Source organism: Monodon monoceros, unplaced genomic scaffold (assembly GCF_005190385.1).
Source record: "Monodon monoceros isolate NGI ecotype Baffin Bay Population unplaced genomic scaffold, NGI_Narwhal_1 Super_Scaffold_8, whole genome shotgun sequence".
NCBI lineage: Eukaryota > Metazoa > Chordata > Mammalia > Artiodactyla > Monodontidae > Monodon > Monodon monoceros.
The window spans coordinates 54,377,850-54,393,761 of record NW_021703785.1 but is presented as its reverse complement, the minus strand read 5'-3'; the positions used below and the strand labels follow the sequence as shown (position 1 = coordinate 54,393,761).

Genomic DNA, 15,912 nt, shown 5'->3' with positions numbered 1-15,912 from the left:
GCCCCTAGATGTTATTTATAATGATGGTTCAGATCAACATGAATACTATTGCCTTTACCAAATTTTCCTTTGTCAACTACATATTCACAGCCATATGCCAGGTGAGCAGTGGGCAATGTAGATATGAGGCTCTGGGAAGCAGACACACAGGGCAAACTTCTCTCAGGAAACACATTTTAAAGACAGCAAGTAGGATGTGGTTCCTAAGCAGGGGGAGCTGGTCTTAGGGGAAGCACTGCTGTTCAGGCCCAGCCACTATGAGGGGCCCGAGGAGACAGGCTTGCTCAGTGGAGGAGAAAGGGGTGCGATGGTGGGAACACGGGAGGGCCAATGACCAGACCTGCTCATAGGATCACCTGAACTTTCTAGCAGGGCTGCACTGACCAAAATGCTAGTAGGTGATGATAACAATGATGATGAAAATAACAGCCATCCGTTATTGAGTACGTATTGAGCTAGGCTCCTTACGTGTATTAAATTACTCTGTACGTTGCAGCCAGCACCCACTGGCCAGTGATGAGATGAAAAGATTTAGTAAAAGGCTTTCTGCTAAGTGAAAACACTGGTCTTGGATGAGAGCTGTCAGGGAGGTTTTAAGAGAGATTTGGAAGGGCTCTGGTGTTTTTATGATTCCATCCAATTCAGGTACGTGTCTAGAAATTATGTAGGGTGAATTACCTTAGCTTACATCTCGATTAGCTAGCTATTCAATAATAATAATAACAACAGTGATGACGGTGATAATGATAATAGTAATGACATCTTCTTACTCTGGGCTAGGCATGATACAATGTACTTTGTATTTCATTCAGTCCTTACTTCAACCCTATGAGATATTACAACTCCCATTTTACAGAGGAGGAAACAAGTATGGAGAGGTTAATTAATGAGTCCATGGTCTCACAGCTTTTAGTAGCAAAGCCAGGATTCACACCCCAGTGGGTCTGACTTCAAAAATGTTTTCTTTCTACTCTGCAGCACTGTCTTTCCATCTACGCTTGGTCAAACGACATGCTTCTTATTTTAGGGATGGGCTCACAGGAAGGCCTAATTTGCTAAGGATGATTATTGAGAATTAAGCCTGCCGTTGGAAGATGGATTTGTGTGTGTGTGAAATGACCTGATTCTCTGCTCTAGATCTGTGCAGCTCTGGTTTTAGTACATGGATACTAAGTTGACAATCATCCTGGGAAAGACTGCTACCTCCACGCCTGGGGGTAGACACGGCGTTTCCTGACAGTGAGGCCGTCCTCAGCCAAGTCCTCAGGAAGGAAACCAGAATTCTGAGCAGAGGTCCTAAGCAGACAGAGAGGGACCCCCGGCTTCTTTCACAGCCTTGTTGTCTTGGGCCTAGAAGATTTAGAGGAATACAGGTGTGTAGGCATGAGTTTGTCAGCGCTGGGAGATTTGGAGACAGACTGGGAACCAGGATGGGACAGGCCTGAAAGTCCTAGAGGCCAGGCCTCATATTTACACAGTAAGCTAGGCCTGATCGCAAGCACGGGTTCAGGGTCAAAGTCTGGTCAGAGTGAGGTCAGGTTTGTTTTTGCTGCATTTTACTTTGAATCCGCAAATAAGCAGGTCAAAGATACACCCAAGGTCAGGGACGCACATGAGTAAACACTGCTCTCCAGTGCCGCCCTAGTGCCCCTACAGACACCACAAGTTCATGGTCTCGGCAGCCACAAGCTATGAGAAATTTGCCAGGTCAGAGTTGGACAAAACTCTGATGGGGAGACCTGGGGGCAGGGGGTGGAGGAAGTGGGGAGTGGGGAGAGTCCCTGTCATATCAACATCCCAGTGACACGTGCACTTTACCCAGGTTCTCTAAGATGGAGAAGTTTAAGACCCAAAGGAATTTATCCATTCTTTCAAAACCAAAAAAACCTACTGAGCTCTTTTAGGTATCAGATAATGTTCTAGAGATACAATGGTGAACACAACCAAATTCCTAGTCCCAAGAAATATACATTGCAGTAGGGAAGACAGACGGTACACAAATAAATATATGACCTACACTACATATACTATAATATAATGTTATAATTGTATAGAACTGATAAATACTAGGAAGTGAAATAAAGCAGAGTAAGGGGATTGAGAGGGTTTCTTTAACAGATAAGTGAAGGACAGCCTCAGAGTAGAGGAGCAGAGACGTGAATGAAGTGCGAGAGTGAGCCATGTGGGTAGCTGGTGTTGTTCCAAGTAAAGGGAATAGACAGTGCAAAAGCCCTGTGGCAAGTGTGTAGACAGCGTGTTCAAAGAACAGCAAGAGGCCGATGTGCTTAGAGCAGAGTAGCAAAGGGATGCAGGGGGGAAGAGATGAGGCAGAGAGTTAGCTGGGCGTCAGAGGATGTTGGTTCTTTTTCTTTTTTTTTAACTGAAGTATAGTTGACTTACAATGTTGTGCTTGTTTCAGGTGTATAGCAAAGTGATTCAGCAAAGTGATTCAGTTATACATATAAGAATATATATTCGTTTTCAGATTCTTTTCCATTATAGGTTATTACAAGTATTGACTATAGTCCCCTGTGCTATAGGTCCTTACTGTTTATCTATTTATATATAGTAGTGTGTATCTGTTATTCCCAAACTCTTAATTTATCACTCCTCTTCTCTTTCCCCTTTGGTAACAATAAGTTTGTTTTCTATGTCTGTGAATCTATTTCTGTTTTGAAAATAAGTTCATTTATATCACTTTTTTGGATTCCACATATATGTGATATATTGTTCTCTGACTTACCTCACTTAGTATGATAATCTCTAGGTCCATCGTTGTTGCTGCAAATGGTATTATTTCATTCTTTTTTTATGACTAATATTCCATTGTGTATATATACCAAATCTTCTTTATCCATTCACCTGTTGATAGACATTTAGGTTGCTTCCTTGTCTTGTATTGTAGACAATGATGCTATGAACATTGGGGTACATATATCTTTTTGAATTAGAGTTTTCGTCTTTTCTGGATATATGCCCAGGAGTGGGATTGCTGGATCATATGGTAGCTCTATTTTTAGTTTTTTAAGGGACCTCTGTACTGTTCTCCACAGTGGCTACACCAATTTATATTCCCACTAACAGTGTAGGAGGCTGCCCTTTTCTCCACACCCTCTCCAGCATTTATTATTTGTAGACTTTTTGATGATGGCCATTCTGACCGGTGTAAGGTGATACTTCATTGTAGTTTTTTGTTGTTGTTGTTGTTGTTGTTGTTTTTTGCGGTACGCGGGTCTCTCACTGTTGTGGCCTCTCCCGTTGCGGAGCACAGGCTCCGGACGCGCAGACTCAGCGGCCATGGCTCACGGGCCCAGCCGCTCCGCGGCACGTGGAATCCTCCCGGACCGGGGCACGAACCCGTGTCCCCTGCATCGGCAGGCGGACTCCCAACCACTGCGCCACCAGGGAAGCCCTTCACTGTAGTTTTGATTTGCATTTCTCCAATAATTAGTGATGTTGAGCATCTTTTCATGTGCCTATTGGCCATCTGTATGTCTTTTAGAGTATGTTGGTTCTTGATGGCATGGATAGGGAGTTTGTGTTTCACTCTGATACTGATGGAAAACTACTAAAAGATTTTGTGAGAAAAGTTACAGTCTGTATGAGGCCAAGAATGGATGCAGGAAGACTTGTGTATTCATTTCTTAGGGTTGCCATACAAAACCACAAACTTGGTGGCTCAAAATAACAGAAATTTATTTTCACACACTTTTAGAGGCCAAAATGGTAAAAATCAAGTTGTCAGCAGGGCCATGCTCCCTCTGAAGGCTCAAGGAGAGAATCCTTCCTTGCTCTGGTTCTGGTGGCTCTGGGCATTCTTTGGCTGTGGCAGCATTGTTCCAACCTCCACCTCTACCTTCACATGGTCTTCTTGTCTGTGTCTGTGTCTTCTCCTCTTCTGTCTCTTCTAAGAACATTTGTCATTGGATTTGGGGCCTACCTGGATAATCCAGGGCGATCTCATCTTGAAATCCTTAATTTATCTAGATCTACAGAGACCGTTTTCTTAAATAAATTCACATTCTCAGTTCCAGGGGTTACCATGTGGACACCTTTTGGAGGCCACCTTTCAACCCACTACATCTAGTCAGGAGGCTATCATAGTAGCCCAGAAAGGCGGTAAGGGTGACTTGCCTTAGAGTGGTGGCAGGCAGATGGTGAGAAGTGGTTGGATTGTATTAGGGTGACAGCTCAATGGAGAGGATTCACTCGTTCATCATCTCCACAAATATTTCTCGGGTTCCTACCATGTTCCAAGCACTGCCGGCACTGAGGATACAGCACGGAAGAAACAGATGCAACACTCAACCACCTGAGCTCACATCACGGTCCAGCAGCAAAACACATAAGTGTGCTATGTGTCATAAAGGAACACGCAGCAGACAGAGCAGCCCTAGTCAGTACAGAACATGGAAGGAGGAATACAACTTAGCCAGGCCAAAGGGTACCCCGGGGGTGGGAGATGGGGAGGGTTGAGAGCCCTGGTGGAGAGAGCTGAATTTGTGGAGTTCCTGGTCACAATGTCTTTAAAGAACCAGACAAACAAGGGTGGCATGTGGCCTTGGGGCAGCCTGGCCATCAGAATGTCTCAGACCACCCAGGACATACCGCTGTCCACTCGTAGCCTGCCAACACATCTGCTTCTGAAGTTTGCATTTGCATGTGTAACCATTTTAGCAACCCCCCCCCCCCAACTTTATGGCCCCGGATCCCACCATAGCGACACCAGGTACATGAGCAAAATTGTTGCCCACAACCCGAGGTTATCCAGATCAGGTGAGACAGCTCCCAGCATTCTACGTACACCACCCTTGAGTCACCCCCAGGGTCCTTAAGTAATCCTACCCAGATCCCTGCAGTTAATGGGTCTTCAGCCAATCAAATCCTAACCTTTAAATTGCTCACACAGACCCTGGGTTTCACTTGCCAGCTGCAGATATAAAAGTCTGACTACTCAAGAAGTTGCTTTTCAGGAAAGGTCTTTCATCGGAGAGATTCACAAAACTCATTAGCATCTCAAAACCTTGCAGATAAAAGGCAGAGTCAAAGAATAAATGGAAATGAGCAGGATTCCTCTGCTGTGTGGTTTGACTACAGGCCCGCCCCTAATGTTTGCGGGGCTCTAGGCAAAAGTGAAGGCGGAAGCCCACACACTGCATGTCTAAACACTTAAAAGATCAAGGTAAGAGACACTTAAAATATGGCGTGCCCTTCTACTTTAATAATTATCCCTTCATAACGATCTGGATGGCCACAGCCCCCCGTCCGCAACCCATCTCACTTTCTTCCTAATGAGGCTTCATGCTGCACTGAAATGAGTCCCAGGCAAAGGCAAGTGGACACCCTAGCCCACACATCCAAGCCCCAAATAGTCCCCCATGGGCCACACCTCATGTCTAACGGTCCACCTTCGGGATAATGGATCCCAGAAATAGCACAGGCTCCCAGAAGCTGACTCAGAGCCACTGGGTAGGGAATTCCAGGATCCCAGTTATCTGGAGTATGGTCTGGAAGGGCCAGTTCAGGGCTCTGGGTGGGCACAACCCATTAGTCCCCCCACCTTATGGGGAAGGGGAAAACTGGGGGAGGGCCCATAATCTTTGGTTGGATTGAAGTTACTTCCTGCTGATTGTTAACAGAAACTGGAAGTTTGGGGGCATCCAACCTTTAGTTAGGTCACTGGTCCTGCCGAAGTGCCAGAGGGGAAAGCGGGTCTAGACCAATCTAAGAGGGTTAGATTAAGACAATCTAAGACAGTCTGCTGGATCCAGGGTTGTCCTTCCCAAACAAATTGTAAGAAACAATCTGCTATTGATAAAGGGAATGCCTAGGACTCCGAATAATCTCTATACAAAGTAAAAGCAAAGAAAGTACCTCGCTGGCATGAGAAGTTCCTTCTTCGAGGCTGTTATTTGACTTTCCATGATGGCAGCTGGGTACATTTCAGTGTCCTGCTCCTGGTCAGGTCCCATTGTCCCATCACTGTCAGGTTCTGAGTGAGGAGCCACCAGGAGACCTACCTGATAAGCCAACAGCTATGGACTCCCGTGCACGTGCGCACACATACACATACACACACCACGCCACACATATGTCTACAGGAAGGAAGGGTAGAGAACAGAGCCTCCGACTGAAGACAAGCAGCCTTTCCATGGATATAGTGCAGGACACGGTTCCATTTATGAATCGTTCATTCATTCATTCAAGCAACAAATACTCAGGGAGAGTCTAGTAGATGCCAGACACTACACGGTGCTGGCATTGCCCATCACGGGGCTAAGCGCTGAGCAAACTAAACCCTGTCTCTGCCCTCTGACTTCCAACCTAGCTAAGAAGAGAAAGCCATGCACTAGTGATTTTCAAAACGAGTTGAAATTAAAAAATGAATTGTACGGACAGATCTTGACCACTGCTTGACTTCTCAGGTCAGGGAGAGAGGCAGCATCCCCATCTTACAGGGGCTGATGGTCTCAAAGTGACAATACCAGTTGGGACCATGATGGAGGCATGCTGGGCGGTAATGGGCCAGGATCTAGGAACTAAAGAAAGGCCTGGGGTGCTTGAGGACTGAGTCATATTTTTTGTTTTCACAATGTCGTCCACACATTTCTTCCCAGCCTCTCACACAGCCAGGGTCTGAATTTACAAGATGACCAGCTGAGTCACGAGCCTTTTGAGACCATAGGACCAGTGCCGGTGTAGACATCTGTACGAACCCCTTTCATTGTTTTTCACCCATGGACCTTGGGTTCTAAAAATTTGATCCACCCACATTTTTATCTTCCTCTTTTCACAGTAATAACTCACTTTCCTCTTTTTTATTTCTGGCATATAACGCTCAGGACTCAAGGCTTCTGTGTGTTTGCTAACAAGTGTCTCCTTGCTCAATTTACATAAAATTTTAATTGCCAGTGAGGAAAGTTTGTATGCAGTGATCTACCAGGAGCAAGATTCTGATACTCTTAGAGATGGTACCAAACCACGGTAAGTCCTTGACTCAGTGGCCAGAGGCAGGAATAGTCAGGGAACAAGCTCCCGGGCTCGTCCCTAAAGTGTGGAATTCCTCTGAAGTGTTTTAAACAATCTTCGTAGCTTGAAAACCAGGAATTTCATCAAGGAGAGTCCATTTCTAGCATCTACTATGCTGAGGAACAAACTACTAATTTCACCAATGGAAACCTCTGTGGAAATGTTAATTAGCAGCATCTGGTGTGGATCAGAAATACGGGTGCTAATCGAAGCAATTGTAGTCGTTATCTCTGGAGTGTGGTCTTTCTGATAAAATGTTAGGTGATCACCTTGAAGTGAGAATTCCTGATTAGGGAATTGACAGCCCCTGGAGTGTAGGTTAAAAATGTACAAATTCCTATCACATTCTCTCTATGAAAGCCTTTTAAAGAAAATTACAGACATTATCATGCTGCCCACACGAAGCTCTCATTCATTCTGTGTTCTCAGTATAACCGTCTGGGGGGAAAGGAGCATGAGACACATTTTCTAAGGAAGACAGTCTATCCCAGGCAATAAAAGCCCCATCGTTGTTTTCTATCTCCGTGTAACTTATTTCTCAACTGTTTGCTGGAAGCTTTCCAGAGTCCTCCTGGGTTTCATATGCACATGCACAGTCATGCTAGGTTTTGCGAAGAGGGGTGGAGAGGTGGGTGTCCCAGGAAAATGGAATGCGGAACACTAAACCTTCAGCCTTGACCGTCCTTCTGAGAAACGGAGGGGATTTTTAAAGACTACAGAGTGGGACCTGGAGCGGGTACAGATACTCACCCTTCTCTGCAGACCCGATTCCCAACTAGGTTCCAGCCTCCCTTCTTTTTTTTTTTTTTACCATCTTTATTGGAGCATAATTGCTTTACAATGGTGTGTTAGTTTCTGCTGTATAGCTAAGTGGATCAGCTATATGTATACATATATCCCCATATCTCCTCCCTCTTGCGTCTCCCTCCCACCCTCCCTATCCCACCCCTCTAGGTGGTCACAAAGCACAGAGCTGATCTCCCTGTGCTATGCGGCTGCTTCCCACTAGCTATCTATTTTACATTTGGTAGGGTATATATGTCAGTGCCACTCTCTCACTTCGTCCCAGCTTACCCTTCCCCCTCCCCGTGGCCTCAAGTCCATTCTCTCGTAGGTCTGTGTCTTTATTCCTGTCCTGCCCCTAGGTTCTTCAAAAACCTTTTTTTTTAGATTCCATATATATGTGTTGGCATATGGTATTTGTTTTTCTCTTTCTGACTTACTTCACTCTGTATGACAGTCTCTAGGTCTATCCACCTCACTACAAATAACTCAATTTCATTTCTTTTTATGGCTGAGTAATATTCCATTGTATATATGTGCCACATCTTCTTTATCCATTCATCTGTCGATGGACACTTAGGTTGCTTCCATGTCCTGGCTATTGTAAATAGAGCTGCAATGAACATTGTGGTACATGACTCTTTTTAAATTATGGTTTTCTCAGGGTATATGCCCAGTAGTGGGATTGCTGGGTTGTATCAGCCTCCCTTCTTTGCAGACCTGATTCCCAACTAAGTTCCATCCTTGACTTTATCCCAATGTTCTGATACCTGCCCTTAAATGTTACTCCTCCCCGCTCTTCTCTCCTGTGTGTGAGATACATCGATAGCATCGCTGCCTTTCCCCTTCCCCCCCTGTACTGAAAGCTTCACTTCATTAATTCTCACAAATAAGGGCATGAGCAAACTCAAAGCACATGTCTGTCGTTATTTTTTTAGAGCATTTATTCTTTCTGATGTGGACCATGTTTAAAGTCTTCATTGAATTTGTTACAGTACTGCTTCTGTTTTATGTTTTGGTTTTTTGGCTGCAAGGCATGTGGGATCTTAGCTCCCCGACCAGGGATCGAACCCATACCCCCTGCACTGGAAGGAGAAGTCTTAACCACTGGACCACCAGGGAAGTCCCGCACATGCCTGTCATTTGAAATTGGGTGCAAAACATCTGCCTTCAGCTGAAATGCATTAATTATCATGGCACAGTTCCTGGAATCGAGTGGAAGGAGAGAGCAGTCCTCCAAATGAGCTCACTGACCAGAGGGAACAGATGCTGGAGAAAGGGTCACGTGGTTTTCCAGGGGCAGGTTTCCTCTTTGGATGCCAGGATTTGTAGGGATAGCCATTACCAACCATGGGAGTGTGGCTGATGAAATTAAGGAAGGCATTTTTAAATTCAATTACACCCTCAGTGGAAATGGTCTCATTAATGCTTGGGGAGAGAATTATACCCAGTCCATAAAGCCTAACATTTCTAAACCCAATTTTGCGAATTATTCTAAAGGTTGATTCAAGATCTCTCTTCCAAATGGGAAGCTAAATATGGCCAATGGAAGGAAGACATCCTCAGACTGACTGAGGGGTTTATCACCCTGTAAGAGTTTTAATTAATGTAATCACTAATGTTGCATTAACAGCTTAGTGAAGGAAAGTAATTACTCACACATCCGCTGTATCAGATGGGAAGATTAGAATTCATTTTCCAAAACGATTAGCATTTTGCCAATTAAAAGAATCCCTTCTCCCTGCCAGCAGCCCTGTGACCTCGCTCAGCCGAAGATCATTTAAATGAAACATATTTTGCGTCAGAAGATAGAGCAGGAAGAAATGGAGAATTAAGGCTGTGTTTATTCTTAGCGCCTTCTCAGGGCACAGCAAGCGCAGGGGTCTCCGTGAGTTGATAATGCCTCGCTTTATTTGCATAGTCATTCACTTCAGTCACTTTGGATTATACCACTGGCTGCTCTGTTACCCTGCAGCAATTAAACAACGGAAAGGCCAGTGGAAGACGCGGCCAAAAGGAAGCAAGGGGAGAGTCTGGGTGGAATGGCCAAGCCTAGGGTCCAGGGGTTGGACAAGTGCCAGGACTCACTGTTGCCCCATCCTGAGTGACAGCTGGAACCGGCTCTGCTGGTGGGCTTGGGCCATCATGCTGCCCGCAGGGGCTCCCTAAAGTGTGAAGCTGTGTCCCTTGAGCCCTCCTACGGATGGCCCCTGAGTGTTGGGTGTCATCTCCGTGCCAAGACTTTGGCAATATGGTCCGACGGCTCTCCAGCCCCCCTCCTCACCATCTCTGGCAGATCCTCTAGTGACAGCCACTTGGAACTTTTCATTTCTTAAAAATCCCATAGTTGGGGCTTCCCTGGTAGTGCAGTGGTTGAGAGTCCACCTGCCGATGCAGGGGACACGGGTTCGTGCCCTGGTCCAGGAAGATCCCACATGCCGCGGAGCAGCTGGGCCCGTGAGCCATGGCCGCTGAGCCTGCGCGTCCGGAGCCTGTGCTCTGCAACGGGAGAGGCCGCGGCAGTGAGAGGCCCGCGTACCACAAAAAAAAAAAAAAAAAAAAAAAAAAAATCCCATGGTCTTTCAGATCAAGCTCCTTGGAACCTGTTATTCACCCCAACAGCAAACCTTTTGCCTACTTTGTTAGAGCATCACCCTTCCTGCTTCGCCCAGGGTAAATGGCACTGGGCACTGACTAGAATAACTACGGCCCCCACTTTGCACACTCAGGGTCCCTCCGGTCCTGCATTTTTGCATTGTGTTATATTATACTAATCACAGTGAGCTACTGAGACAGGAACTGGGATCGTACTCTGCTCAGTATTCTCAGCCTGTACTGAGGCGGTGCACGTGTCAGCTGGTGTATCCATTCCTGTCGAACGGCTTAACGATCGTGGGCATATATTAGCCCTCCCTGCCTCCCCCACTGTCAGCCTCATCGAAGCTCAGCCTAGGAGGCCCAGACTGGTCGGATCAGCTAACATCACAAAGGAGGGAACTGAGCCATCTGCATACAGGTGGGCATTCCCTCTTCACATGTGCTCCTCACTGGTGAAGCGCCGTTTCCAACGGCGGCTGACCCTCACTGAGTGCACCGCCTGGGCTTCCTTCTGCTATGTCTCTGACTGCGTTTAGCCAATGGGAGGTATGGCAGGAGACTGGAGTCGGGGAAGAAAGGGAGGTCGAGGTGTTTCTTCCTCATGCCCTCCTTACTTCGGTTTCACATCTCTGATACTAGCTACACAGAACAGGATGGAGAAGATGGAAGGTGCCTCTGCAGAAGGGCAGAGAATAGCCCAGAGGCCATTTCTGAGATGGGAATTTCAGGATATTCCATCATCATGCACTGGCATAGGACAGGAGGCCCCAGCCAAGTGCTATGTTGGGGTCTCCAGACCCTTCCGGTGGCCTGTGTTCAGCCCAGAGTGCTGCCCAGGTGCGAGGGTCAGCTGACCAGTACCAAGGCAGGCAGCCATGGACCGAGGGGGAAGGCCACCGAAACTCTTCATCCCAAACCGTGTCCAAACGGAAATGCCTTACTGATGTAATACTTGATGTGGTTGTTAAAGCTGTTTGACAGGCACTGTTTCATTTGATCCCCCGACAACCCTATGAAATAAATATTTTGCTGATGGGGCAACTGACTTAATCAAGGCTGCTGGACAAGTAAACAGTGGAACAGACCAAAGTTGGCCAACATCCAGCTGGTGATCTTCCCAGGCTATGATCCATATCACCTTTAACTGATCTGGGCTCCATTCCCATCTGCACCCCTTATAAGCTGTGTGACCCTGGGCAAGTGACTCAACCTCTCTGTGTCCGTTTCTTCATCTAGAAGACACACATAACATGTTTCTCTCGTGACTGCTGTGACCTAAATGAGGGTGGGGGGCTTCTCAGAGGCTAGGAGAGGGGACAGCGTTTGGGGCTTTCCATGAGAAGCCAACACCAGGTCCTCTTGAGCGAAACAGAAGAGGCTGATCTTCTGCCGGGCCTGTTGGGAGGACCTGGGAGGGGTCCTTGCATCTGGCTGGTGGAGTGTATGAGCCTGGGCTACTTGTACAATCCCAAGGGATCCTAGGAATTGGCCCCCCTCCTTCACCTGTTGACTAAATGATATCAGCCACCAGCAAGCAGGTAGGAAATAAGCAAGATTTAACTTTTTTAAAAAGTAAGAAAATTGATCTTTTCTGTGAGAAATTAAATAATGACACAAAAAATATCTACTTTCCACAGCGCCTAGCACTCAGTAGATGCTACATACTAGTTAATTCCCTTCCCCATATTTAACTCTAAAGGCTGAGTCAGGCTCATCACTAGCAGGATTCTAGAACACAGCCTTTCCATCAAGGGGAAGACACTGTCCCCCTTGGGACAGGTGGCTTGGCGGGTGTGCAGGATGGGTGATGACAGGCTGCCCAGTAGCTGCCACGCAGGAGCTACTGGAAGGGCCCTGTAACTCACCCTCCAGGTCAGCTGGGCTCCCGGTGGAGGAGAGAGCGGGGGCGAACAACTCCAGAACAGAGCTAGTTGGGCCCCCAGTGTGTGTGTATGTGTCCCTGGGTGCTCTAAAGAAAGGGAAGCTCGCCAGGCCTCCACTCTCAGCCACTCTCTGAGCCCGGGGAGACAGAGACTGGCCGTAACAGTGATGAGTATGAGAGACAGACCATCACCCATCACCCTGGTCATGCTGGGAAGGAACCGAAGCGAGGCAAGTGCCCAAAGGCACCCGAAGTCCAGAGGGGCTTGGAGAGCGAACCCGAGGGCAGCCCAGAGAAGGCTGCCACTTGAACGCCTCATGCCTGGAGCACCCTGCAGACCAGCCACCTCCCCTGCACAGCCCAGATCCCACAGACTAATTAAAGAAAAAAACCTCAAAGAATGGGGGAGGGAGCTGGAGGTGGGATTATTGAGGGGAGGGCAGTTGCTGTGTTCAGAGTCATGAGGCGTGAAAATGAATCCCATCTTTCACTTCCCAGCTTTGTAACCTTGGGCATGTTACTACTGAAGCCTGTTTCTTCAACTGAAAAACAGGAATCACAGTCCTTGTGCCAGGGAGGAGCCTTTTCAAAACCGTAATTAATTAGATACGCACTAATGTCTGTACCACCTACACCGAGAAACGCAGTGTTGATTTTGCTCACAGCTGTATCTCTAGGGTCTGGTCATGGCAGGTGCTCAGTAAATGCTTACTGATACCTGATCAGAATGTGTTGTCACAGCTCCTGACGTTTTGAGGGCACTGGTGGGCACGCTGTCGTGAAGAACAAAAGGTCAAGAGAGTCTCAGGGGGGAAGCTGCCTAGTTGTGAGCCCCTGGCAAGTTGCTCTGGAACAGTGAGCCTAAAGCAGGACAGAAGTGTGCCTGGTGGGGCAAAGTCCCAGGAGTCATAGCTCAGGCTCCCTCCCTGGGGACTGTGGTCCAGCTGCACACAATCAGCTCGGGGTCCCATGGTTGCCTTACTACCTAGAAGGGCACTGCAGATAGCACAACCCCTGGCAGCACTGGAAGGACAAATAGGTATTTACCAAAATTTTGTTCTAAAAATAATAGTAATGATAAAATAGAGGGAAAAAAATCCATTGACTTCCAGTCCCTGCGCAAAAATATCAACAGTATCAAAAAAGCACAAAAAAAATTGCTTTCTTTGTTCTTTATGACTAATGACCATCAATGCAAGTTATTTGAAGGGGAAAATTGCCTGAGTATCTAATTGAAGAATCAGAAAGGCAGAAATATTGCATTTTCTTGGATGAGTTTTCAGAATCTCAACGACCCAAAGCATCCACCGTGTCCCTCATTGTTTTAAAGTTTTGTTTCCTTTTTTTTTTTTTTTTGCGGTACGCGGGCCTCTCACTGTTGTGGCCTCTCCCATTGCGGAGCACAGGCTCTGGACGCGCAGGCTCAGCGGCTGTGGCTCACGGGCCCAGCCGCTCCGCGGCATGTGGGATCTTCCCGGACCGGGGCACGAACCCGCGTCCCCTGCATCGGCAGGCAAACTCTCAACCACTGCGCCACCAGGGAAGCCCTGTTTTCCTTTTTAAATATACTAATACATTTGGAAAATCTCTTCTTGCAGGAGGAATCTCTTGAAGAAGCTTCTATTTCCGATTGGGTAAATTTACATTCTATACTGAAATGAAATGACTTGGAGAAGACTTCAGCATCTAAATCTGGCAAAACATTCAAAACAATGAATTCCGTCTCATTAAAATATTTGTCAAAACAGATAATAACAAGTGTTGACAAAGACGTGGAGAAATTGGAACTCTCTTAGATGCCTGATGGGGATGTAGAATGGTGCTGCCATTTTGGAAAACAGTCTGGCAGGTCTCATTTTTTTAAGAAATAGAGCTTTCTCTACCGGTAAGGGAGAGTCTGCTTTCCACATTCTGAACACCGGGGGAGTCTCAGCCAGGCTGAGAGACTGATCTCACCGCCACTAACGTTCTTCTCTTTCGCCTACAGTATGTGTCCGGCCGATGCGCCGTCACCCAGAGCGCCCCGGAGCCCGGCAGCTTCCCCCCTCACCTCCTCCCCCCACTCCTCCGCCACCACGCCCGCCAGCCCCACCTCCGCCACCACGCCCGCCCTCACCACCACCCCCCGAACCAGGAGGCGGGGCTACACGCTGCCCAGGTGACGCCCTGCACCTGCCCCTTGTTCTCCTGCCAGTGGGAAGGCCACCTGGAGGTGGTGGTGCCCCACCTGCAGCAGATGCACAGGGTGGACATCCTCCAGGGAGCCGAGATCGTCTTCCTGGCCACGGACATGCACCTCCCGGCACCGGCCGACTGGATCATCATGCACAACTGCCTCGGCCACCACTTTCTGCTGGTGCTTAGGAAGCGGGAGAGGCACGCAGGGCACCCCCAGTTCTTCGCCACCATGATGCTCATCGGGACCCCCACCCAGGCCGACTGCTTCACCTACCGCCTGGAGCTCAACAGAAACCACCGGCGTCTCAAGTGGGAGGCCACCCCCAGGTCTGTGCTGGAGTGCGTGGACTCGGTGATCACTGACGGGGACTGCCTCGTCCTCAACACCTCGTTGGCCCAGCTCTTCTCCGACAACGGCAGCCTCGCCATCGGGATTGCCATCACTGCGGCGACGGAGGTCTGCTCCTCGGAAGCTGAGATGTGAAGCAGAGGCCCCGGACGGTCACGTGCAGCGCCCCCCTTCCCCGAGGAACTCTTGCCTGGGCCCTTGGATCTCAGAAGGCCAGGACTCCAGGCTCCTTTCTATCCTTCTCCCTCCTTCTCTCCTTCCTTCCTTTCTTTTCTTGTCTCAGGTACTTTGTGGTATTTGATATTCGTCTGCCATGGGCATTATATTACGTAAACATCTTGTGATTCAAGATCTGGGTGTGAGGTTTGTCCTGATTTGTTGGTATAGTCTTATAGAACACTTTTAATCGGATTCAGTCAGAATGGTGATTTCTCGCCACCGTCTCCTTGCAATTCCCTTCTCCGCTGCTTCTAAATTGAGCAAAAGTCACCAAGGTCACGAAGCAGACTCTTGGGGTTGAAAGGAGACAGTGTCCAAATCATTTTTTCCTTCTCTTTTTAATCTATTTCAGAGTGAGCTAACTCTGAAATGCGTGCCGACAGCAGATTAGGGAACGGGACCTGGCCAGCTCAGAGGTATGTATTTCAGACCAACCAGACGCAAGTCTGCCACCTTCCCAGGAACCTCAGGGGCCACGCTGCCTGGACACAAGGAGATGGCGTCTCCTCCGAAGGCCAGGGCACCGGGCTGGAGGCACCACCACGCCATGTGTCCTCTGGCTTGATCCCGGGGCTGGGGGAAACGGGCAGAGGTTGAACCCTCTTTTGCCAGGCTGTTATGAGCTTGCTGTCAGCCCGGACCATCTTTTCCTGCTCCAAAATCAAAGGCCTCAAGGGTTTGGTGCTTTCTTCAAAATCTCTTTGCCGTCTGTTGAGCAATTCATAGAAAAGGATGGGCAAGATGCAGGGGAAGAGAAGCAGCTGAAAAAGCGAAGGATAAAATGAATCTCCCACCTCTGGGAGGGAGTTCTCTCCTGAGAGAGCTTTATTATCAAGTTATAAAATCCACCAATCCTTTCCCTGGGGTGGAGCAC

At 47.9% G+C, this 15,912-nt stretch overlaps 1 protein-coding gene across 1 annotated transcript in view; it reads left to right on the top strand.

Moving 5' to 3' along the window:
* The window catches only part of SIAH3 (siah E3 ubiquitin protein ligase family member 3), a 72,672-nt gene extending 57,399 nt beyond the window's left edge, over window positions 1-15,273 (top strand). The window contains exon 2 of the mRNA XM_029210079.1: window positions 14,280-15,273. Within this exon, the coding sequence (XP_029065912.1) occupies window positions 14,280-14,954 (675 nt within the window). The 3' untranslated portion in view covers window positions 14,955-15,273. The remainder of the gene's footprint in view (window positions 1-14,279) is intronic.
* Window positions 15,274-15,912: the final 639 nt, after the last annotated feature.